Genomic DNA, 26,282 nt, shown 5'->3' with positions numbered 1-26,282 from the left:
TACTCTGGTTCACTTAAGCATCTTAGTCTTCTGTGAAAATGCAAAAGAAGGAAAGAAAAAACAAAGAACAAAACTAGGAGTAACAAAAAAAATTTAAGTACCAGCAATTTTACTTTTTTCCTAGGAAAGGAATTTACGGTTTCTGACGATCAAAACTGTTTTATTAATATTTTCATTTTAAATTTGTTTAAATAACTATATATTTATATATATTTATTTAGATAGAATTTTCTATACATAGTTATCTAAACAAAATATATATATATACGTATATATATTTATATAATTATATATCCAAGGATTTGATTATGTCTGGTTTTAGGATCTGTTATGTTCTCCCCTGTTTTCTTTTTTTATATTCTTTAAAAGGAGCACGACAGCCAGGTTATGCCTCTCATGCACTGATGAAATGACTTCGGAAAAGAAAAGCCAGCAGTCCCCCGGCAGTAATCTCAGAGATCAGGGTGGTCCATGGCTTCATTATAAGTGATTATCCTATTGGGATCTGAAAAACAAAAACAATAAAATTAAAACCCTAATTACTTTTTTGCAAATGTAACAATCCTTATGTTTATAAAGACAAGATGTTGTACCAGTGACTGAGACAACTCTGCACTGCGGTAGCACAAGCCGCTTATTGATATGTGAGTAAAAGTAAGGTGCAACGTGCCAATGGTCCTTCGCAGAGATGCATGAAACTACAGTACAAAACACCAAAACTAAGGCATCAGCTGTGGATTGGATCAGTCTAGACCAGTGTTTCCCAATCCGGTTGCCTCCAGCTATTGATAAACTACAACTCCCAGCATTTCCAGATAGACAAAGGCTGTGGACTATATCCATCATAAATTCAGTTTTTGGCCACTAATATTAGTATTTTTTCAGGCATACAGTATATACAGTGTCTTTCAGCCTAGTCCCACCTTGTTCTGTACCCTTTGTGTGGTTTTACTGATGTTTTATAACCACTGTATATTTAATAAAGATTTACGCTATTTTGCATAACTTTTGTATCCGGTGACTTTTTTTTATATGTTCAATCTTATGCCAGAACCCAATTCCTCATCATATGTCCCCTAAAAGAACTTTGGATGTGTGCGCTGAGCAGTGGAATTCTCACTAAAATCAATGGCAGGGTGCAGCAGGAATCACTCCTAGATATTCTGCAGAAATGATCCGGAGTGTAGTTGGGACCTAATATACGCTTGTGTTCACAAGGCACCAGGTAGATATGGTGTCTCCCTCAAAAATGTTGTTTTTAAAAAGGATGTAAATAGATGTATTGCCTTTAAAAGCCACTTTCTACAGCTGTTTATAAAATAAAAAGTAGCAAGTATGTTTCTTTAAAATTTGACCCCCTGGTACTTTCTAGTTACTGGGATGTTATGTAGCAATTCTGAACAGCAGGTGGCACTGTATAGCCTGAGCTTCATTATACATATTCAGGACAGAACCTGGTGCTGTGTATAGGCCAGGGCCATGTTAATGATTACAGGAGTATAAAAGGAATAGATAAGACACTTTGTTTAATTAAGGTAAGCAAGTGTAAGCAGTTTACCTTTCTGTCTCAATTTACCTTGTTTTTGCAAGTTCAAAATAGATTCCATTTCTGTAAAGAAAGAAAGAGATTATAGTAAATTTTGCATAGTAAATGACAATAATGTCATATTGGCAAAACAGAATATTCTTATACAGAAATTGAGGCTGGAATGTGTCCCCGAGAAACAGCTTTTTGTTGAAAGGTTTGTGTAATAGAATAAATAGGGTAAATGTGAAGGTTTGACATGTATCTTAAATACAGTACACTATTGTCATAACAGGACAGATCCCAAGGCTAGAGAGACCAGTAAAGTAATGAAATGATTGAATCAAAATGTTGGCAGAATCTTAAAGGGTACATACCCATATTGAACAAAAATAAATAAAATTAAAATAAAAGGTTTATTAGCCACCTCAAAATCTTAGCACCACATTCAAGATTTCTGCCATCTGCTAGTTTAATTTCCCTAAAGGGGTACTCCGGTGGAAAACATTTTTTTTTTTTTTTTTTTTTTAAATCAACTGGTTCCAGAAAGTAAACATATTTGTTAATTACTTCTATTTAAAAAAAAAAAAACTTAATCCTTTCAGTACTAATTAACAGCTGTTTGCTACAGAGGAAATTATTTTCTTTTTGAATTTCTTTTTTGTCTTGTCCACAGTGCTCTCTGCTGACACCTGATGCCCATATCAGGAACTGTTCAGAGCAGGAGAAAATACCCATAGCAAACCTATGCTACTCTGGAAAGTTCCTGACACGGACAGAGGTGTCAGCAGAGAGCACTGTGGACAAGACAAAAAAGAAATTCAAAAAGAAAATAATTTTTTTCTGTAGCATACAGCTGCTAATAAGTATTGGAAAGATTAAGATTTCTAAATAGAAGTAATTTACAAATCTGTAACTTTCTGGCAACAGTTCATGTAAAAAAAAGTTTTCCACCGGAGTACCCCTTTCAATGGGTACTCCGGCGCTAAGACATCTTATCCCCTATCCAAAAGGATAGGGGATAAGATGCCTGATCGCGGGGATCCCGCCACTGGGGACCCCCGTGATCTTCCACGCCAAACCCAGTTAGAATCAGCCCGGGAGCATGCTCGCTCCGGGTCTGATTACTGGCGATCACGGTGACGGAGCATAGTGACATCACGGCTCCGCCCCGTGTGAAATCACGCTCCACCCCCTCAATGCAAGCCTATCTATGGGAGGGGGCGTGACAGCTGTCATGTCCCCTCCATAGGCTTGCATTGAGGGGGCGGAGCGTGACATCACAAAGGGCGGAGCCGTGACATCACGATGCTCCGTCCCAGTGATCGCCAGTAATCAGACTGGGAGAAAGCACGCTCCCGGGCTGATTCTAACTGGGTGTGGCGTGGAAGATCACTGGGGGTCCCCAGAGGCGGGATCACCGCAATCAGGCACCTTATCCCCTATCCTTTTGGATAGGGGATAAGATGTCTTAGCGCCGGAGTACCCCTTGAAAGGGGTACTCCGGTGGAACACTTTTTTTTTTTACATGAACTGGTGCCAGAACTCGCTCGGGGGCTGATTCTAACGGGGTGCAGGGTGGAAGATCACGGGGGTCCCCAGCGATCAGGCATCTTATCCCCTATCCTTTTGGATAGGGGATAAGATGTCTTAGCGCCGGAATACCCCTTTAAGTCTCATTTCTCTTACATCCCAAATTTCTATGGTCAGTCTTTGCAGCAAGATCCCTCTCGACACAGGCACACACAGCTTTCCCTAGTGAAAGCTTTGACAACTGCAGCTCAGGACTTCACAATAGATGTAGTCTTCAGGAGAGGTCTGCTTGAAGGCAACAAGGTGTCGTAAAGTAGGAAAAGTCTCCTATCTTATGAAATTGCAGCATATTGCTACTGCGGCGCCTCCAGTAAATGGTATGATTCTACTAAAAAAGTAAAGTGCATGCAAGGATGAGAGTCTGTAAATTTGAAGAAGCCGCGGCAATCGCACATTTGCTGCTGTTGGGTGTCAGACCCAATGTCAGATACTGATGGCATACCTCCAGGAAAGGAATACATTTTATAAAAGTTAGATAACCTATTTAACTTTCTAGAGACATACAATAAAGCTACATTATTATATTGTAAGAAAGTACTCAATTTTACTAAATACCTCTCCAATAAGTAGCTTGAATGCTTTGAGGGATCAATCACAAAGGCTTGTCTATTGCAACGTGCTAGATGCCACTCAAAAGTATTTGAACTTACTGCAGCAATGGACTGTACTCCCCTCTATGTCCAATTGCTGAGTGTCACAAATGTATCAGGAAGGAAATGTCTGTTCTGCCAGTGACTGGAACAGGAAAAGGAGATCAGGGGGGACCAGGTGATCATTGGAACGACAGCAGCAGGGATCATGGAGATGGGTAAGGCTTATTTTATAATTTCACCAGATCTGCAAAATGTAATTATCCTGCCAGACAAAACACTTTACTGCAGACCATTCGTCAGAGACTAACATCACAATTGGGATCTTCTAACAGAACTACAACTGATGTGGAAATAAAGACAACTTCAGTCATTCACTCATTTTCAAACAGATTAACGTGAACTTGTTCATATATCAACAATCCCATCAAAGCTTCACAAGTCTTAGAGTGGCTTAACTTAATCAGCAGTAGAATTCAGTATTTAACTATTTCAATAATTTATAAAAATATTTAGATCAAAATAAAACAAACACGAATCCAAATCACTGTTTCCAAGTATGGAAATTACAAGGAAAAATTTTTGTGAACACTGAAGAAGCTGCAGTGCTTGCATGAGCATGTAGCGACTTTTGAGAAGGGACACACAATTATTTTGCTGCATATTTCCTGCAGCTGATTTTGCTACCCATTGACTTCAATGAGTAGGAAAAGACGCAGCAGCAAAATACGGCACATGTGACTCTACCCTTAAAGGGGTACTCCGCCCCTGGCATCTTATCCCCTATCCAAAGGATAGGGGATAAGATGTTAGATCGCCGCGGTCCGGCTGCTGGGGATACAGGGGCTGGAGCAGAGTGACGTCATGGCTCCGCCCCCCAAGACATCACGGCCTGTTCCATTAATGCAAGTCTATGGCAGGGGGCGTGACGACCGCCAGACCCCCTCCCATAGACTTGTATTGACGGGGGCAGGTCGTGACGTCACGAGGGGCGGAGCCATGACGTAACGATGCTCCGGCCGCTGTATTGCCCATCATTACGTGCAGAGCGATCTCGCTCTGCGCAGTAATGATAGCGGGGTGCTGCAGCAGCGACCCCGGCGATCTGACATCTTATCCCCTATCCAAAGGATAGGGGTTAAGATGTCTAGGGGCGGAGAACCCCCTTAAAGCGCAACTGTCATGACTATTGACCCCACAACCTAAGCCCAGTTTGTGGAAGATGGTGAGATACCATGCTGCAATACCTTTGGCTGCTTTTGGTAACCGTTATTGTCCTAAAAAACACTTTTTTCTTGCAGTCGCCAACAGTCAGATAGGTGTGGTTGGCAATGCCCCAGAGCAGCCACACCTAACTCCTGTACATCAAGGCTGGGACCACCGTGTAATTTACACACAGGTCCTAAGCGCATGCACCCTGTATCTCTGCTCCTCGAGCTATATTGGTTAATCAAGTATATAAAACTCTGGATAATTAAGTGTATAAAACTCTGCTTCCAATTACTCCATGCGCCGGGCAAGTTGTATTTGTGACAGTGCTATTTATGGCTCCCCGCAAAGTGCGCCTGTGTAACACAGACAGCGCTGGCTTCTGATGGCTCCTGACACTGCGCGCCTGTGTAAAACAGACAAAAAGGTAGCAAGCACAGTCACAGCATTACACAGGGCAAGTTGTATTTGTGACAACACTCGCTAGCCTGTGTATTGTAAAACTTACAGCAAAACTTAGCGGTCCCAGCGGTGATGTACAAGAGGTAGGCATGGCGGCTCTGAGGCATTGCCAACCCCTGGCCACATCTATCCGACTGTTGGTGGCTGCAAGAAAAAAAAAATTTTCCTTTTTTTTTTAAAGGACAAATCAAGATTACTAAAAAGCAGCCAAAAGTATAGCTGCAATAAGCTTCTCACCATCTTCCACAAACTGGTTGTGGGGGTCAATGTAATATTCATGTTCTAGCCTTAGAATAGGTTATCAATTTTTAAACCCCGGATGCCTTTGGGGTTGGAATCACATGTGCCAATTTGGTAGAAGTGTTTCAGAAGCAAAAATAGAAGTGGATATAACAGTCTATCCTTCACCTTCGTTCGTGTGGCTTAAGGAAGTGCCCAGTCAGCATGAAACATCTCCCACCTGTACCCCCTGCCTCCACATGGACTGTGTAACGATCCGATACATGGAATAAAGTCCCCGTGTCTCACAGCAGTGGTGAGTTTGAGTCTTTTCTTCTGCTTTGTTAAAGGGGTAATCCACTGGAACACATTTTTATTTATTTATTTTAAATCAACTGGAGCCAGAAACAGATCAGTCTCTGGGCACTCGTTGTTGCTCTTGGAAGCCAGGATGATGCTGAGCCATTTCCTCGGTGTAAGTAGACTTTAATTAAAGAAAGGTATCCAGCTCCCAAACAAAAATTGGGAAAATTAAAAATGGAAAATGTATTGAACCATTTTAAAAACGCTAAAGAAATCACCCAGTGAAGGTAAAAACCCCTACGCCGATGCTTTTCAGACCATTGGGTCCTAAGTCATGGCATTATATACTTCATATCCAATAACACACGTTTTCCAGATACTCCCTAATCCCTGCCTGGAAGTTGGCGTCTGTCATCACTTCCTGGGAGGGGTTGCAGCAACTCAGTAAAAATTAACCCATTCTTGTAAGAAAATAAATCGGGATTGCCATATAATACTGCACAGGAAGCTATAGAATGCATACCTATCCCAGCCACAAGAAGAAACAAGGAGAAATGCAAAATAAGTTTTCAAAGCAATCAAAAAAATATTTTAAAAAAAATCTGTTAAAATAGGACAAATCATTGCGAGAAATCAAACCTTGCGGGTAATGTGAATCCAACCTTAGTATCCAGAATGCCTCTCTTCTGAAAACTGCATGAGGCCAACCTCCTCCCCTCTGGGGGCGAGGGGCACGTTCTATTCCTGTGACCGAAATGAATTGCGGGTCCCCTGCATGCTCTTCCAATATATGCCTACTTAGACATGAAAGTGCACGAGAACCAATATTGTCCTCTTGTTGTACATGAAATGCTCATCAAACCGCTTTTTTAATTATATTGTACATTGCATTTGGTACATACTGCTGAATAGACCACGTGTGTGGTTTCACAGTTTATAAAGGATTTTATATTATACATTTTTCCATTTGCAGGTGAGTAAAATGGTTTGGTATGTGTCATGTATTTACATAGATTTCACCTCATACGAGAACATCTATAGTTTCCCACTGATCTTAGCCAGCATTCATTCTGACGTTTTTTTAAATCACTATTCGACAACCTCCCTTGTAGGGATTTACCCTTTTTGGCCACAATTCTGACCCTGTTGCCTAGGATTCTACAGATGTCCTCATTGTACAATACAGGTAGGTGTTTCTGTATAATATTCCTGATCTTGTTGAAATGGGTACTATAGGGGGTAGAGAAGGTCACAGGATGGTTAACCCCTTGATTGCCATAATTAGTTTTAGTCCTTTTGTGTCTGATTGGTCTCCGAATCAAGGTAAATATTGCGATTTTTATTATCCACTATATTCTTTGCCCTATTAGTACCATAACCACTTTGTCGCAATCTCATTGTTATATCGTGACATGATTCCTCATATGCAGCATTATTGGACAAAGCCCTCTTAGCCCTAACAAATTCTCCTATTGGGAGATTACGTATAACATCCTTAGGGTGGCAACTTGTGGCAGACAGGATACTATTGCCAGATGTTTTTACTGAATTTTTGATTTATCTATATATGTATTTAATTTGTAATATTTTTTTGATTGCTTTGAAAAATTATTTTGCATTTCTCCTTGTTTCTTCTTGTGGCTGGGATAGGTATGCATTCTATAGCTTCCTGTGCAGTATTATATGGCAATCCCGATTATTTTCTTTCTTACAAGAATGGGTTAATTTTTACTGAGTTGCTGCAACCCCTCCCAGGAAGTGATGACAGATGCCAACTTCCAGGCGGGGATTAGGGAGTCTCTGGAAAACGTGTGTTATTGAATATGAAGTATATAAGGTCAGTTAATACTTTCCTCCTTTGCCATGACTTAGGACCCACTGGTCCGAAACGCATTGGTGTAGGGGTTTTTACCTTCACTGGGTGTTTTCTTTAGCGTTTTTAAAATTGTTCATTACATTTTCCATTTTTAATTTTCCTAATTTTTGTTTGGAAGCTGGATACCCTTCTTTCACTAAAGTTTACTTTCTGGCACCAGTTTATAGTGGAGTACCCCTGTAAACTTTATTTTTTCCCACATATTACATTAAAAACAAAAAGGACACAATCTTTACCTTTAGTGTGATAGATTATAGCAGCCCTCAGGTCAAAAGAACCCCAGCTATCTTTGCAATCAAGATCTCCATGGTACCTCTTATCTTTGGCGGAGGTCTGTAAAGTGTTTTTCAGAGGGGTCTGAGGAGTTTCTTCGTTTTCACAGACCTTGGCCTGAAACACTAATAAACCCTGGCTAGCAGCTTCTGGCTTTTGCAGCTCCCATATATGCAGAGTCTCTAAAGATAACGCACCCACATCTCCCCCAGAAACATGAGCTGCTTTAAGTGTGGCACCATCTGGAACTTGAGGGCTAGTCCGTTTCTCCAGCTCATAGGCCTTGGGAAAAACAGGGCGCTCATTTCCTGAGGGAACAGTTTCAGCACCCTGTGATGCAGGAGGAGTTGGGTGCTCCCAGACCACCTGCCCAGTGTCCGGCTTCTCTGCTGCAGTCTCAGGGCCAGCACTTGGTTCATTTATAAAAGACAAGCCCCACTGGTTCTGAAAAATTTCTCCTAAGCTATGCTGATTCGACTGTCCAGACTGGTCTCCCTGCAAAGCGTCCGGCAGGGCATGTTGCATATTTAAAGGATAGGTAAAAAGGCCAGATTTCTTTTGTTCAGAGGGATTTGAAGAGGCAGAAGAAGATTCTGTGGGCAAGGGCTCTGCTCCCCCAGGCAGTGCATGTGAAACAGTACTAGCAGCAGTAGCCATAAAACCCCCATCAGTTCCTACTAAAAGGGGTCCATTGGCAAAATTAATTGTAGATACAGACTTCATGGCAGACATGGGGACCTGTGACACACAGTTTGATGATGTCGTTTCCCCAGCTTGAGTGGAAAAAGAAAGGGAAGAGTGAGAAGTTGCGTTGTTCTGGGCTGCTTTATTGAGGTTCTCTTTAACTTTACTTGCATAACTAATTTTGGGAACTATTTTAGCACTACTGTTGTCAACCGGGAAAACAGGAGGAGGTTTAAACAATGTCCAAGAGTCCTCCTTAGTGGAGCTAACTGGAGACGCTTTCCCCTTGGGCCGGTCGTCGAACTTCTTTCCTACAACAGGTTTGGCGTCCGAGTTTTTCCTCTGAATATCTCCAGGGTTTGATTTTCCCCGACCGATGCCTGTAGTTAAAGGTTCATTTTTCCAAGTTGCTTTACCATTATCTACCCTAGTCGCCCCTTTCTGATCTGTGAAAAAATCTGTCTTGAAATTTTCAGGATCCAGCTTAGTTTCAGAGTCTGACATTTTGCCAATCAAAAAGCTGGAGTTCTCCGCAGGCTTGGCATTGGTAAACTTGGTTTTCCTTTTGTTAGCTGCGGCATATCCACTTTCCGAACCGCTGCCATCGTTCTCAGCACCTTTGCTTACATAGCCATTGGTAATAAGACCAGAGCTGATTGACAGCAAACCATTCTGGATGGACCCACTCTCACCCTTTTCTGCACATCTAATATCTTTAGGTTTGCTTTCATAAGATTTCTCATTCTTTTTGTCCATACTGTTTCTATGAAGCAAAGTTTTGGGTCTATTGTTCGCCTTTCCAAAGTTAGTAGGCTTGGCTAGGTGCTTAGAATTGGTGCCGATTTCTGCCGCGGCTTGCTGGCTGCCGTTGGGAATTCTGGAGGCAATCTGGTTTGCAGGTTTGTCAGAGGCCAGGGTCTTGCGGTCTCCTGTAGTACCATTTAGCTCTCCATGTACTACAAAGAGAAAAAAAAAATTTATTATTACAGAACAAAAATTACCAGAGATTCTCAAATAGTAGATCTCAAAAGTATTATCTATCAAAGTAAAGCTGGGTTCACACCTGCATTGGAAAAATATCAGACAAACTAGTGCTGCATACAGAACTATTTTCCTAGTAAAATGCTGGACACCATGGTGAAAACTCGACAGGCCATATTAAAGTCAGTAGGGTCTATTAGGTACCAATCAATTCACATCATTGTTCTCCTATAATAATCAAAATTGAAAATACAATGGTGTGATCCTAGCCTAAGTGTTACCACTTGAATATTCCATTATCTACTGACCCCTAGCAAACTCTCAAATATAGGAATCTTGGCCCTTTTTAGCTTTTTCTAAAAGAAAAAGCAACTCTCCCAAATACTGTGCCCCCATTTGGTTATCACTGGGAGCTCTTAAATGGTTAGGACCCACATACAGCAGATAAAAGCCAGCAGAGTTGCCAATATCAGTCGGACCAGATGTCTAGTGTGTATGGAAGCCTCTTGCCTCTTCTGTGTCAGATTTTCAGGAAAAAGAACAATCTGCCACAATGGATTTCAACACATCCAATACTTTACTTCTATAGAACATCAGTTGCTGTTAGACAAGTCTGAAAATTATTTTTCCCCCTCCCTGAGTATATACACTGCTCAAAAAAATAAAGGGAACACTAAGATAACACATCCTAGATTTGAATGAATCGTATGAAATACTTTTGTCTTTACATAGTTGAATGTGCTGACAACAAAATCACACAAAATGTATCAATGGAGATCAAATTTATCAACCCATGGAGGTCTGGATATGGAGTGACACTCAAAATCACAGTGGAAAACCACACTACAGGCTGATCCAACTTTATGTAATGTACTTAAAACAAGTCAAAATGAGACTCAGTAGTGTGTGTAGCTGCCACGTGCCCTTATGACCTCCCTATAACGCCTGGGCATGCTCCTGACTAGGTGGTCACCTGAGGGATGTCCTCCCAGACCTGGACTAAAGCATGCGCCAACTCCTGGACAGTCTGTGGTGCAACGTGGCGTTGGTGGATGGAGCGAGACATGATGTCCCAGATGTGCTCAATCGGATTCAGGTCTGGGGAACGGGCGGGCCAGTCCATAGCATCAATTTCCCAGTAGCAACTAGACAATGACTAATGTAGCAGTAAAACTTTTAATGAATAATGTGAAAAACAAGAATGCAAATAGGGTTAAAATTCCAGTGCCATGAATATCATCCTAAACTGAGAATACACACTATTGGTGGACTCTTGGTAACTATATAGCAAACAGACCATATTATGACACTCCTCCTTATTGCTGTGGACAAGTCCCATTAATACATGAATACACTATCATAGTAACTCTATAAGCAAATTTCACGTCCCTTCTCCCCAGAGACCGGTATACAGAGAAAGGAAAATAACCAACTTGTCTGAATCTGAAAAGGGAATTATTTGGGGGGGGGGGGGGGGGGATGATCGGTCACTTCATTGGGTTGGATAGTGGGATATACAGAACCAACTATTTGATTGAAGTTGCTGCCATAAACAACCTAAACTCAACTAACCGGAGCATCATTGGGAGGGATTTATTAAAAGCTGTGAAGAGCAACTGTGATGCAGTTGCCCATAGCAACCAAATTGCTTCTTTAATTTTTATAAAATAAGCAATCTGATTGCAATTGCACCACTTTTGCTCTGCACACGTTTTGATAAATCTTCCCCATAAAGTATCTCAGTGGTGTACCGGAAGATAACCAATAGCTGACAGCTACAGTAAGAAAGACCTCCTAAACTATCAGAGGTAAGGATATTAGGGGTAGATAGACACTTCAGCTGCTAAAAGGGACAAAGCATCACACTATATCACAAGTAGTGACATCAGATAGTGTCCATATAATACTCCAGGTAATGTGACAACTGTAACTGGATGCTTCTTAAGTTTTTGAATAAAACAAGGATTTACTTTACGGTCATGAGCATCAATGGAAACAAAACCCACCTGGTGCAACTGTCCCTCTTCCCAATTGGGAAAGGGGGAGCTTGTGCTTAGTGGTGAACAGACTAGTCGTGCACCATGTCTATCAGTGTGTGTATAAAAGTATCATATTGAATAGCTGCATTCAGCTGCATATAAATAGTAGAGTTCATGACCTGGATGAACTCTAAGCAGCTGCCTCTTACTCATGTACAAGCTTTCTTAGTCCAGTCTTAGTCCAGAACGCATAATATTCTGTATGTCTTGACATCTTTTACCCTGCATCTGAGGAAGTTGTGTGAATAGAGTCATCCTGTCATGACCTGTAAAAGGGTTATGCCAGATACTAAACCCATACAGTGGTCTCCTGACATACAATCGTTTCAACATACGATGGCCTCTCAGAGCCCATTATATGTTGAAGGAAGCATCAACATACGATGCTTCTGTGTCGGGGCAATCGCGAAGAAGGCTATAAGGCAGCACTGACTGCTTCAGCAGCCTCTGGATAGCCAGTGTTCTGCCTCCGGCTCTCATTGAATATAACACTTTCCCGACCGACTTGTTTTCTCAGGCCGTTCGTGCAGGAGCAGAGCAAAGGCCCCTCCCCAGATGACCAACTATACAGCTTCCATACAGATATGGTAGCCGCGTAATGATGTAGCACGCAATAACGATCCCAGAATCACAGGGCCAGCATCACTGCGTAATTAAGCAGCCCAGCATGTGTACGGATGTCGCATCGTTTGTCATCTGGTGGACGGTAGCCCAAGGTAAGTGGAAGGGACTACCTGTCTACTGATAGGTGGGGGTGATCTAATCTAAGGAGACTACCTACCTACTAGGGGGTGGTGTAATCTAAGGGGACTACCTACCTACTAGGGAGTGGGGGTGGTCTAATCTAAGGGGACTGCCAACCTACCGGGGGAGGGGGGGTGATCTAATCCTGTATATCAATGTTTCCCAATCAGTGTGTCTCCAGCAGTTGCAGAACTACAACTCCCAGCTCAGTCAATGGCTGTACAGGTATGCTGGGAGTTGTAGTTATGCAACAGCTTGAGGCACACTGGTTTGTTGAACACTCAACATACAATGGTCATCCCGGAACCAGTTTCCATAGAGATATGTACTCAACATACAATGGTTCTGTGGCTCCAGAACCAATGACCAGATTTCCATAGACATATTGTACTCAACATACAATGGTCCTCCTGGAACCAATTAATATCGTATGTTGAGGGACCACTGTACTCCCTTACCGTGTCCTTCAAGGATCCCCTTGTGAGGACCTCCGGCTCCCCGCTGGCAGCTGCTTTAGAGATGAACTTGTCTTGGCAGTGATGGGGGGGGGGGGGGGGGACACCACTATAGTCAGTGATTGTCCCTACCGAAAATGTATGTATCTAAAGCAGCTGTCAGCAGAAAGCCAAAAGGTCAAGGGAGCGAGGAAGAAAAGTATGCATTTTCTTTGCGACGAATGCACAATATGTTTACAGATAAAATACTAGCCGAGTACCCAGCGCTGCCCGGTTTTTCCTACCTTATCCTTGTGGGGAGGAAAAACAAAAAAAGAGGGAACTTTTGTCCTCATATCCCTACCCCAAATCCCCTCCTTATAGCCCAACACCAAATCCCATCCCCATTTGTAATCCTCATATTCCGACTCAATTTCTAATCCTTATATCCCGACCCCATTTCCAATCCTCATCTAATTCTCATATCCTGTCCTCAGATGGGGCTGCATTGTAAAAAAAAAAAAAGGTGTGGTTTAAAGGGTGGGCGTATGTTTGCATGATGGGGCATGCAATGCAGGGAGGATGCAGCTTGCCAGACGGAGCGACACATTCACCAGGAGATGCGGAGCTTGTGGAGTAAGGCAACAGAAGTCCTATACACTTGTATGGGACTTGAAACAAAAACCCATCCTTCACATAATGGGGAAGGTTATGGGTTAATTTAACTATTATATATTTTTATTTGACATATAAGTAACACGTGACCATGTATTTGCAGGGTACATTCACACGGGCGTGCTTACAGTGGGTTTCCTTCTACAAGTTTGAGCTGTGGCAAATTTCCCGCCGCAGCTCCTACTCCCAGTGGAAAACTTACTGTTAACTGCCGCCGGTGTGAATGTACCCTAAAAACACTACACTAACAAATAATAAAAAGTAAAACACTACATATACACCCCCTTACACATTCTCCTCCCCCCCCCCCCCGTGCCAATAAAAATGAAAAACGTCTCATACGGCAGTGTTTCCTAATGTCCAGCTGTTGCAAAACCACAGACTGTCCTAGCAGGCTGGGAGTCTTGCAACAGCCGGAGGCACCCCGTTTGGGAAACACTGCTGTAGGGTTTTGGTGGAGACAAGCCCCATCCTTGTAACCGGGTCCGCCCCTATTGCAAATTCCTTATTTAGGCCTCAAATGCACATGGCGCTCTCTCACTTCAGAGCCCTATCTTATTTCAAGGCAACAGTTTAGGGCCACATATGGGGTATTTCCGTACTCTGGAGAAATTGCGTTACAAATTTTGGGGGGGATTTTTCTCCTTTTACCCCTTATGAAAAGGTAAAGTTGGGGGCTACACCAGCATGTTAGTGTAAAAAAAATTTCATTTTTACACTAACATGCTGGTGTTGCCCCATACTTTTCATTTTCACAAGAGGTAAAAGGAAAAAAAGACCCCCAAAATTTCTAACGCTATTTCTTCTGAGTACGGAAATACCCCATATGTGTACGGAAAATGCTCTGCGGACTAACTACATGGCTCAGGAATGAGAGAGCGCCATGTACATTTGAGGCTTAAATTTGTGATTTGCACAGGGGTGGCCCCATTTTGGAAACTTTACCCTTCATGGAATGTAACAAAGGGTATAGTGAGCCTTAATAACCCACAGGTCTTTGACAAATTTTCGTTAAAGTTGGACATGAAAAATTAAAAAAAAAATTCCCTGAAATGCTGGTGTTACCCCAAATTTAGCATTTTCACAAGGGGTAATAGGAAAAAAGACCCCCAAAATTAGTAACCGCATTTCTTCTGAGTATATAAATACCCCATATGTGGATGTAAAGTGCTCTGCGGGCAAACTACAATGCTCAGAAGAGAAGGGGCGCCATTGGGCTTTTTGAGAGAGAATTAGGCTGGACTTGAAGGCTGTGTGTGTTTACAAAGCCCCCATGGTGCCAGAACAGTGGACCCCATCTGGCACCACAGGGGCTTCCTAAATGTGACATGCCACTCAAAATCCATTTCAGAAAAATTCACTCTCCAAAATCCCATTGTTGCCACCTGGAGTGCTGAGGGGGGGGGGGGGGGGGGTGTCCAACCAACAGCATATGGCAGTTATGTGTGAGAGGAGCTATGATTGGATGAGGCTGGACACCCCCCCCCCCCCTCCTCAGCACTCCAGGCGGCACTACCTGTGTTTGGACTTTGGTCCAAAGTCTGTGTATCAGTTGGGGGGAAAATGTGCTCTTGAGCTTTTTTTAAGCACAAATAAAACACAGAAAACTTCATTTTTTTTTTTTTAAACAAAGTATATTAGAAATATTTTTCATTTACCATAAGGAGTGCAATAGCAAAAATTTGTTTTAATGAGAGTGACCCTTTAACATGGAAGGGGTTAATGTGTGTCTTTTAAACTTTTTTTTTTTTTTTTTTTTTTTACACTTTATTAGACTTTTAGGAGGAATCATAAGATTCCTCATACAGATCAATAGAGTTCTATTGAATTCCATTGATCTGTGTGCTCTGAAATCCATTGATAGAGCCTGGCTGGACTAGGCTCTATCAATGACAGAGCCACGGACACAAGGGAAGCAGAGGTAAGACCTCCAGCTACCTCTATAGTGGATCTCCTCCCCGCGATCACGCTGCAGGGGGGGGGGGGGTGATCCACCCCATTAGCCCACCAGGGAGAATTCACATGTCCCTTTAGACGCGATCTAAAGGGTTAACAGCCAGCCGCGGCAATTAGCGGCGGCCCACAGCTACTGAGAACAGCTTGGGGGCAGCAGAGTACGGAACAGGCAGGAGTCAGGAGCCCGCACCATACAGACTGCTGAGTGCCGCCGCTACGCTTATCAGGTCCGGCCCTGCTTGCCCGAAGCCAGGCTATGGGACGGAAAAATTCACCTGCCTTGCGCCTGGAACTGCACGTTCCGGGCGATAGGAATTCCACATCCCTGTACTGTAAAGTACTCTGCGTAGAATCGGAAGCCCCGAAATAGCTAAATAGTTTTTTGCTTGAAAAAAAAAAATATTATATATATATAATCTTCATATAGCAGACACTCATGGGGAATTAAAAAAAAAAAAAAAAAAGTCTCCACTATTGGGAGTAGAGGTGAGCGAACTTATAGTAAATTCGATTCGTCACGATTCGTCTTTTCCTGCATAAATTAGTTCAGCTTTCAGGTGCTCCCGTGGGCTGGAAAAGGTGGATACAGTCCTAGGAGACTCTTTCCTAGGACTGTATCCACCTTTTCCAGCCCACCGGAGCACCTGAAAGCTGAAATAATTTATGCAGAAAAAGTAATCAACTGCCGAGCCGAGAAGTTTGTGACAAATCGAATTGACTGTAAGGTCGCTCATCTCTAATTGGGAGATGTCCCCTATTCGGAAAAAAGGCATAAACATCTTTCTAAATGACAGAATATTGTCCTGTACTCACTCCAGAGTGCAATTACCTACAAAACAAGATAAAAAAGCTAAACAACAATACATTTTGCACTGTAATAAGGCTGGTAAGGGTTTGGTATGGGGGGATGATTTGGAATGGGGATGAGGGAATGATTTGGCACAGGGAGGGATGATTTGGCACAAGGGGTGTGCTGGGGATGCTACAGTCGGGGGGGGGGGGGGGGGGGGAGAGCCTAGGCCCCTTCCTGTGGTATTGGCTGTACCCCCTGGCAGAAGCCCTGTGTACAAGGTAGGTCTGGTTCTCCCCTATTGGTAGTGTTTAGTCCCCTATGCAGATGGTGCAAATACATTAAGTCCTATGGGACTCTGCCAGGGAGTTTTCACTGTGTGTGTGTGTGTGTGTGTGTGTGTGTGTGTGTATGTGTATGTGTATGTGTATATATATATATATACACATACATACATATATATACACACACACACACACACACACACACACACTGCATCACTGGACTAATACGGCTACTCCTAACTAATCTATATATCTATATCTATACAAAAAAGAAAAGAGACACTCCAATGGCATAAAAAGGTGTATTTATTCACCCATCAAGTCAATGCAACGTTTCAGCTTCATTGTGAGGCTGAAACGTTGCATTGACTTGATAGGTGAATAAATACACCTTTTTTTGCCATCGGAGTGCCGCTTTTCTTTTATGGAGGTATATATATATATATATATATATATATATATATATATATTTTTTTTTTTTTTATGTGTTTGTTTCCTTGTAGACTTTGTGGTACAATGAGTGATGTAATTATAAAGTTCACATGGTGGCGCATACAAGCAGCTTCATATTGGGGTGTAGGTGGAAAACTGAAAGTGTAATGGCTATTAGAAGGCAGGTCGCTAAAGACAAAAGTGCAAAAAATAAATAAATAAATAAAAAAAGATGTCCTTAAAAGGTTAAGTGAGCAATGGACAAAATTGGCGCTGGACAATGTGGCAGACGATGACAGGAGTAGTAAAATTGTTTGCTTTCTAACCTGTGGCCTACAGCAGTTTTAAAACTACAACTCCCAGCATGCCCAGACAGCCTTCGGCTGTCTGGGCATGCTGGGGGTTGTAGTTTTAAAACCGCTGAAGGCAGGCTGGTTGAGAGACACTGGTATAGCCCCATGGACTACCATATTACAGCCAAAAAGGTTGTTAGAGCATGATGGGAGTTGTAGTTCGGTAACAGCTGTAGAGCCACAGGTTGGGGGAGGGGGGTACATCGTGTCACACACACACAGCGCCATCACTACCTTCTCCAGGCCGCTATTGCCATCGGTCACCTTGACTGTGAGGTCCCGAGTCCCAGCTGCAGAAGGGCGGGTGTCAGGAAGGAGGGCAGCAGTCCTCACACAGCAAGCAGCCGGCCGGATGGAGCCTCTCATTCTCCGCTGGACGGCCCAGGACAGTCGCACTACTGACGTGTGGAGGACTAGCTGCAGGGGGCGCCTCACCCCCGAGGCCCCGGCACCCGTATACCGTCCCGGCTTCCTCTCTCACGCCACCATTCAGCAGCACCGTGCCGGAGCCGGGAAGTCTCGCTTTGGCAAAGAACTTACAGTTCACGCGAGACTTCCTAGTCAGAGCTGCGCATGCTCGTTGAATTCTTTATATTTTACTTTTTTATATATAGCCAACGCGAGAATACGCGGCGAGAGTCTGCGTCACAACGTGGAGTAGTACGCATGCGCGGAACCGCCCTAGTCCTTCTCGCTCTCTCTCGGGCCGCCAATCAGAGGCGGAGACGTGACACCGCCCGGCGTAACGTGTGGCGTTCACTCTCTACGCGAAAAAGAGAACAGTCAGCAGAAAGTGCAGACACAATGGGCACAATGGCGACTGCCTCAGCGCTGTCCACTGCAAAACCACACGCCCTGCTATTAGAACACAATCATGTGCGAACATATAAGCCAACCAGGCTGGGAGTTGTAGTTTTGACACAGCTGGAGGTACCCTGGAAGGAAACACTGATATAAGCACAAGAGCCTGTGGCTCTCCAGCTGTTGCAAAACTACAACGCCCAGCATGACCAAACAGCCATTTGTTGCAAAACTACAACCCCCAGCATGCTTCTACAGACAGCTTTTGCAAAACTACAACCCCCAGCATGACCAAACAGCCATTTGTTGCAAAACTACAACCCCCAGCATGACCCAACAGCCATTTGTTGCAAAACTACAACCCCCAGCATGACCCAACAGCCATTTGTTGCAAAACTACAACCCCCAGCATGACCCAACAGCCATTTGTTGCAAAACTACAACCCCCAGCATGACCCAACAGCCATTTGTTGCAAAACTACAACCCCCAGCATGACCCAACAGCCATTTGTTGCAAAACTACAACCCCCAGCATGACCCAACAGCCATTTGTTGCAAAACTACAACCCCCAGCATGACCCAACAGCCATTTGTTGCAAAACTACAACCCCCAGCATGACCCAACAGCCATTTGTTGCAAAACTACAACCCCCAGCATGACCCAACAGCAATTTGTTGCAAAACTACAACCCCCAGCATGACCCAACAGCCATTTGTTGCAAAACTACAACCCCCAGCATGCTTCTACAGACAGCTGTTGCAAAACTAACACCCCCACAATGTCCTAAACAACCAGCTGTTGAAAAACTACAGCCCTCACTATGCCCCCATCAGCCAGCTGTTGCAAAACTACAACCCCAATCATGCATAATGGAAATTGTAACTTTGCAACAGCTGGAAAACCACAGGTTGGAGAATACTGACCGGAGCAATGAACAGACTGCTGTCCAAGCATGCTAGAAGTTGTAGTTTTGCAACAGCTGGAGGTCTACAGGTAGAAGACCACTGATATGAGATAAGCATATGGTGACAGGGACTGCTGGGGTCCCAAGTGTATAGTCATGCACTTTTACATCTGCTCCATTCATGGTCTGTGTGAGCTCCTGCAGATCTCCGAGTGCTGTACTATCTCAGACAGCGGCCATTTATAGCGCATGAAGCGGCAGTGCAGGCATGATCGCTGCACTGTTCAGACAAGAGACTCTGGACCCCATTCTCCAGATCATGTGGGTCCCAGCAGTTGGAACCCCCACAATCATACACTTCTGAAAAGGAGACAAGCCCTTGCCCGCATATTCTAGCATAGAGAAAAGCCAGAGGAAAAAATAGTGCTTGCAGCGTTTATTTTTATTTTTTTTTAACGCCGAGGCAAGCGCTCTCTATCACCCAAAGTGCAAGAAAAAGTGCAAACGTGTCACACTAAAAAAAAAAAAAAAAAAAAAAAAAAGAGCACAAAGGATGCGGACTATCGCAAACCCTTCAATAGTAGAGGCCCCCCAACAAACCTACCCTTCACCTCCGGGCCAAAAGGCACCTGCAAGGATTCAGGTTCGATGCCCCTTTTCGTCGAAGCTACTAAGGAGCCGCAAATGCACCTGGCGTTAACCAAGGTATCAGCCAAGGAGCCATATACTGATGGCAGCTTGACCGAAGCCAAGATGCCCAGGGGGTTGCAGGGAGGTGAGGAATTAGATGGACACACACCTCCCCTAGACCGCCAGGAGGGACATCAAGAAGGGCTACCGCATCTTGACAAATCCTGTGTACAAACAAAACACGTAAAGTGGCACAGGGACATACAAAATAAATAAGTGGATGCATACAGATATGCTGCCTGGTTATCCGGCTGGATCTATAAACAATGTACCTGATCCTAGCCAGAAGGCAGGGATCCCAAGGGTGAGTGCCGAAGGTGAAGAGTGTCTTGTGCGGTGCATTCACTCAGTGATCTATAACACCCAGTGAGTTTCGGCACCTCAGGGTCACCACTCCGAGGCATAAAAGTACCTCAACTCTAGACCCTCCGAGCCTCGTGGCAAGACCCAGAGGAAACAGGTCAAATCAGGGCAGCCATTGAGCTGGTCTTGTGGCACCTCCTGCTCCTCCAAGCAGCATCTATCCTACATCAATGGCAAAGACCAAACCACTGATAAGAACAGATACTACACTTGATCTTAGCCAAAAGGCAAGAAGTTTGCACTGTCTTTTTCTTTGGCTTTTCTCTCTGAAGATAACGGTGCGCGACGGACCCCACTGACTATAATGGGGTCCATAGAAACCAGTTATTACCCGTCAAAACGGTCGTCAAACTGCAGGAAAAAAAAAAGGGGGGGGGGGGGGTTTGGGGAGTTTGCCGGACGTATTTGACTGGTCATACCGGCAGTGTGAAAGGGGCCTTAGAATCCCTTTTTGGCCAAACAAGCATTCAGCTGACAGCTATGTTCACACAGTGTTTAACCTATACGTTTGTCAGGAGTATTCCTTGATGTATACCTCCAATGTACATTTCTGATGTTTGCTACATAGCCACATATACCAGCCATTGGCCAGAATGCAAACAAAAAGAAAGAAAGGTCTACCTTATGGTTATATGTCCACTGCATAAAATATACAGAGAACAAAAAAAAAATATATATAAAAAACACAGCTGCTACAGGCCATCTTCAAAGAGGCCAAAAATACACTTTTTGCTCTCCGTTCAGATAATGGTGGGCTCACCTTTAAATGTGTTATTTCAACAAACTTTGCATAAATCAACATTGCATGGTTTAGTATGCATGTGCCATCAACAGATTCACATCCGATTCTTAGGGTAAAATAAAAATTCAACTCTATGGATGCTGCTCATAAGAATTTTTGGAAATGGGAGGGGTTAGGAAGAGGGTAAAGCAGAGCGACACAGAGCTGCAGCTTGTAGGAAATGTTTTATCTAACACAAGTGCTGGATTCACAGCTTAAGCTGCTCAGCACTGCTCTATAATGTCCTCCATGCTGCTGCCTTTGTGGGTATGATGTCTTCTGCTGCTATGAAATTCCACATGTTAATTCTGCCTTGTGAACATAGCCTTAGAGTACATTCACACATGTAATCTGCTGCGGATTTTTGGCTGCAGAGATCCCACTGCAGAAAATCCTTAGTGGGAAACACAAACACGCAGTAGAAAACTCGGGAGTAGCCCACCACGGGTGAATGTGCAAGGCCTAAGGCAGTGTTTCCCAGGAGTTGCAGATTTGCAACAGCTGGAGGCACCCTGGTTGGGAAACAGCAGTCTAAGGCTAGGATTCCACTGAGGTTTTTGCACTGCGTTTTCTTAGGCTTAAAAATGCCAGAAAAACTGGCACTGTTTTTCCCTGCGTTTTGGCATTTTTTCTGGCGTTTTTACCTTTGTGTGGAATTTTCCTTTTTTGACCCCTTTGGCCAAAAAAATGTATTTAACAACATTTTAATTTTTTATAACAAAATTTTTATATATTTTTAATAAAGTGTGTGTGTGTGTGCGTTTAACTTTTTTTTTCTTAATTTTTTAGGTAGTACTACTACTCCCAGCATGGAACAGACTGTTCCATGATGGAAGTAGTAGTAGCTGTACTAAAGACCAGATTGCCCTGGGTGACACTCCTGACACCTGATGCGATCGTCCTATCTATTGCAGAGATGATGTGAATTCACCTCGCTCATTCATATTTTTTGCCCACAGTGAGGATTGGTCGGATGGTGGCAGCCAATCACAGCTCTCAGCGGGAAATATGAGTGATGTTCTATTTACATCACTGGCCAGCCTGAGTATAGTGCAGAGATGCGGAGCACAGGAGAAAGCCTCTCTGCAATAGATAGGACGATCACTGCGGATGTCAGGAGTGATACCCGCTGTCATCTGTCTTTAACTGCGGGTAGATAGATCACAGAGAGTGTCACTTCTGACACCCGCAGTGATCCTCCTGTATAATGTGTAGATACGGCCGGCCGCTCTTCTATGGTCCCCTGCACTGCCGCATATATACACATATTCATATTTCCCACAGAGAGTTGTGATTGGCTGGAACCATCTGACCAATCACAGCTCTCTGCGGGAAATATGAATAGGTGTATATATACACGACAGTGCGCATCTATAAATTATACAGAAGGATCACCAAGGACCCCGTGAGATCTGTCAATTAGTACATGTACTGCTACTCCCATCATGGAACAGTGTGTTCCATGCTGTGAGTAGTAGTACTACCTAAAAAATGTTTAAAAAAAAAAAAAAGTTAAAAAAAACACACACACACACACACACACACACTACATTTTTATTATTGTCGGCTACATTTTTGTTGCCCTGCCCGCCCATATAAATGGATCACTGTTTAAAAATTTATAAAAAATTTGTTATAAAAATGATGTAAATTTCATTAAATACTATTTTTTCCATCAATACTGTATTTTTTTTTATAAGTCCAAAAAAGAATAAAAACCTCCAGAAAAACGCTAAAAGTTAAAACCAACATGGCGTTTTTTGCTCTCCCATAGACTTCTATGTAAGGAAAGCTCCACGATTTCTGTGCAAAAAACGTCAAACTAGGTTTTGCAGGGCGTTTTGGAAAACCAGCCTCTGAGGCCAAAATAGCTGAAAAAACTTCAAAAAGGATTAAAAAAAATTCCAAAATGAAACACGCCAAGTGAATCTGGCATTTTGCAGTTTACTATTGACTTGCAACTAACATCTGGATGCTGCGTTTTTTTGCTGAAAATCCTCAATGGAATTCCAGCCTAAGGGGTGTATTACCTAGCCCAACCCCCTGCCTGATATCTACGAGATCAGCGCCTACGAAACAGCTCAGTATTAGGCAGCCAGAGCCACATAAGTGATAGCTGGTTTATTTGTGCAGACTTCTACTTTTATCATTAGGCGGCCGCACACTCCCTATTACACAGGACGATGTGTGCCGACAAACAATTATTTAAAAACATTCAGAAACCAAAAGATCAGTTGTCGAACAAGCATTTCTTACTATTTCATAACTGGGCCTATTAGGCTAGATTTCAGGCAATAACATCCCCAAAAAACACAATTACATTTTTGAAAGTAAATACCGGTAGTTAAATATGAAACACCAAACTGAATTAGCATATTTGGGCTCTGAGGCAATCGTTCAAAATAGCAGCCTGTTGAGACTATGGCTTTTTTTTTTTTTTGCCCCATAGAAGTTTATGGAGGCACAAAAATGCCATAAAGATTGGCAAGACTAAAACTCCACATAAAAAAAATTTATATATATTTTTATTTTTTATTTTTTTTAATTTACATTTATATAGCAGTGATGCCTTAAGGACTCAGGGTTTTTCCTTTTTTTGCACTTTTGTTTATTCCTCCTCACCTTTGAAAAATCATAACCCTTTCAATTTTGCAACTAAAAATCCATATGATGGTTTATTTTTTGTGCCACCAATTCTACTTTGTAATGACATCAGTCATTTTATCCAAAAATCTACGGCGAAACAGAAAAAAAAAATCATTGTGAGACGAAATTGAAGAAAAACCGCCATTTTGTAAATTTTGGGGGCTTCCGTTTCTACGCAGTAAATTTTTTGGTAAAAATGACACCTAATGCTTATTCTGTAGGTCCATACGATTAAAATGATACCCTACTTATATAGGTTTGATTTTGTCGTACTTCTGGAAAAAATCATAACTACATGCAGGACAATTTATACGTTTAAAATGGTCATCTTCTGACCCCTATAACTTTTTAATTTTTCTGCGTATGGGGCAGTATGAGGGCTCATTTTTTGCGCCGTGATCTGAAGTTTTTAAAGGTACCATTTTTGTATTGATTGCTTTTTATGAAATTTTTTCATGATATAAAAAAGGGACCAAAAATACGCTATTTTGGACTTTGGAATTTTTGGGCACGTACGCCATTGACCGTGCGATTTAATAAATGAATCTCAGGCTTGGAGCAATCAATCGCCAATCGGACGCACCGGAGGAAGGTGAGCGACCCTCCGTTTGTGTCATAGCTGATCGGGACACCGCATTTTCACTGCGGTGGTCCCGATCAGCCGGGAAGGTTTTACTTTCGTTTTAGTGTTCAACTTTGAACTCCGCGTCTAAAGGGTTAATAGCGCACGGCACCGCGATCGCTGCCGCGCACTATTTGCCCCGGGTCCCAGCTTCAGTTACATGCCTGGACCAGCCCGATATGACGCGCGGTCACCATGTGGCCACGGACGTAAATATATGTCCATGGTCGTTAAAGGGGTACTCCGGTGGAAAACTTTTTTTTAATCAACTGGTTTTATATATATCAACTGGCTCAAGAAATTTAAACAGATTTGTAAATTACTTCTATTAAAAAAATATTAATCCTTCCAATAATTATCAGCTACTGGAGTTGAGTTGTTCTTTTCTGTCTGACAATAGTGGCCAGTTGAAGCACTATGTAGTGCGAAACAACTTTGTCGTCTCTCTGTGGTACCCCCCGCTTGTGCCATCTTTTTGTCATCTCCCTGGGCCACCCAGATTGTGAGTATGTGCAATAAATAAGTTTGCCTAACCGATTGGTGAGTTGCCGACTGCTTCATTCTTCTTCTTCATGGATTGTTTTGTAAATTACTTCTATTAAAAATCTTAATCCTTCCAGTACTTATTAGCTGTTGAATACTACAGAGGAAATTATTTTCTTTTTGGAACACCGTGCTCTCTGCTCTCTCATTTTAGGAACTGTCCAGAGCAGGATAGGTTTGCTATGGGGATTTTCCCCTACTCTGGACAGTCCTTAAAATGTACAGAGATGTCAGTAGAGAGCACTGTGCTCGTGATGTCAGCAGAAAGCTCTGTGCTCCAAATAGTGAAGAATTTCCTCTGTAGCATTCAGCAGCTAATAAGTACTGGAAGTATTAAGATTTTTTAATAGAAGTAATTTACAAATCTGTTTAACTTTCAGGCACCAATTGATTTAATAAAAATTAAGTGTTCCACCGGAATACCAAATTAAAAAACCTGGACATACAGTTTAAAGCAATGACAAGTCCAGATACCTTTAACTAAACTTCACACGTCTAGATTAAATTGGCTTATCACTAGGTGGAGTTTAAACCCCAAAATAATAAAAACCCAAATAAAAAAATAAAAAAAACAGTATGCAGAGAAGACTGTTTTCAAAAATGTGAAAAGGAACAAAACCTGATTTAAAAAGGAAAACTGTCATCCTGTTCATCCACACTAAACCCAATACACTGGGTTATAGTCTGGGTGAACAGGAGCCCGATGTGGGGTGACTCCTATACGTACCTTCACTCCAGAGATCTGTCCCTCCGAAGACATGCTTCCATCTTCCGTGAATTGCGCGCAGGAGGCGGGACTGCTGGCTCAATTTGAATATTCATTGTCGCAGGTCACATGAGCGCTCAGTTGGTGCTGCGCTCACGTGACCCGTGACAATGAAGTCAAATTGAGCCGGCGGGGCCGGCTTCAGCCCGCAATTCACAGAAGATGGACGCATGTCTTCGGAGGGACAGATCTCTGGAGTGCAGGTACATATAACAGTCAGTGACCCCCATCGGTCTCCATTTCACTTACACTTTAATCCAGTGTATTGGGTTTAGTGTGGATGAACAGGATGAGCATTTTCCTTCAAGCAGACCTAATGGATGACAAGTTCTAACAATAAAATAATAATGGATATGCTAATATATTGCAACAAGTTTTTTTTTTTTTACTGCCTGTTCATGGAAAAAAAAAAGTTAAAAATAATGCTTTAACGCTTTACGATAGAGATGACAAGGTGTATGGAAGTCTGAGACACCGACATCTTCGTTTGTGTACAAAATAACAGGAATCATTCCATGTACCTGGACACTATGCTGACTGATGGACCAAAATTACACCCTCTTAGGATACCAACCATACGGTGTCCATTTTGGGATATCGTCAGTCGTCAGCCGTAACTCAGTCCTCCGTCAGGTGAAACGGCGTCCCGCCTCCTCCCTTGAGCCAATCTCCGTCATCCTTCAGCCACAGCTCCCTCATCCGAAACTCCCTCGTCCAAAACGCCGTCATGACTCAGACAATTC

The 26,282-nt window shown here is 42.9% G+C and overlaps 1 protein-coding gene and 1 pseudogene across 5 annotated transcripts in view; both read right to left on the bottom strand.

The window, feature by feature from the left end:
* Window positions 1-343: 343 nt before the first annotated feature.
* The window catches only part of NUFIP2 (nuclear FMR1 interacting protein 2), a 58,401-nt gene continuing 32,462 nt past the window's right edge, over window positions 344-26,282 (bottom strand). For 2 of the 5 annotated variants that reach the window (XM_056559026.1, XM_056559028.1), the window contains exons 2-4: window positions 8,014-9,690; window positions 1,559-1,609; window positions 344-505 (exon numbers count right to left, since the gene is read on the bottom strand). In XM_056559026.1, the coding sequence (XP_056415001.1) occupies window positions 453-505; window positions 1,559-1,609; window positions 8,014-9,690 (1,781 nt within the window). In that variant the 3' untranslated portion in view covers window positions 344-452. Of the gene's footprint in view, window positions 506-1,558; window positions 1,610-8,013; window positions 9,691-17,656; window positions 18,095-26,282 lie in introns of those variants that run through there. The other 3 variants (XM_056559029.1, XM_056559030.1, XM_056559027.1) reach the window with 3 other exon arrangements.
* Window positions 20,250-20,420, bottom strand: LOC130359965 (U2 spliceosomal RNA; annotated as a pseudogene).

This window comes from Hyla sarda, chromosome 2 (assembly GCF_029499605.1).
Source record: "Hyla sarda isolate aHylSar1 chromosome 2, aHylSar1.hap1, whole genome shotgun sequence".
Taxonomy (NCBI): domain Eukaryota; kingdom Metazoa; phylum Chordata; class Amphibia; order Anura; family Hylidae; genus Hyla; species Hyla sarda.
The sequence above is the reverse complement of the archived record's forward strand: the minus strand, read 5'-3'. Positions and strand labels throughout refer to the sequence as shown.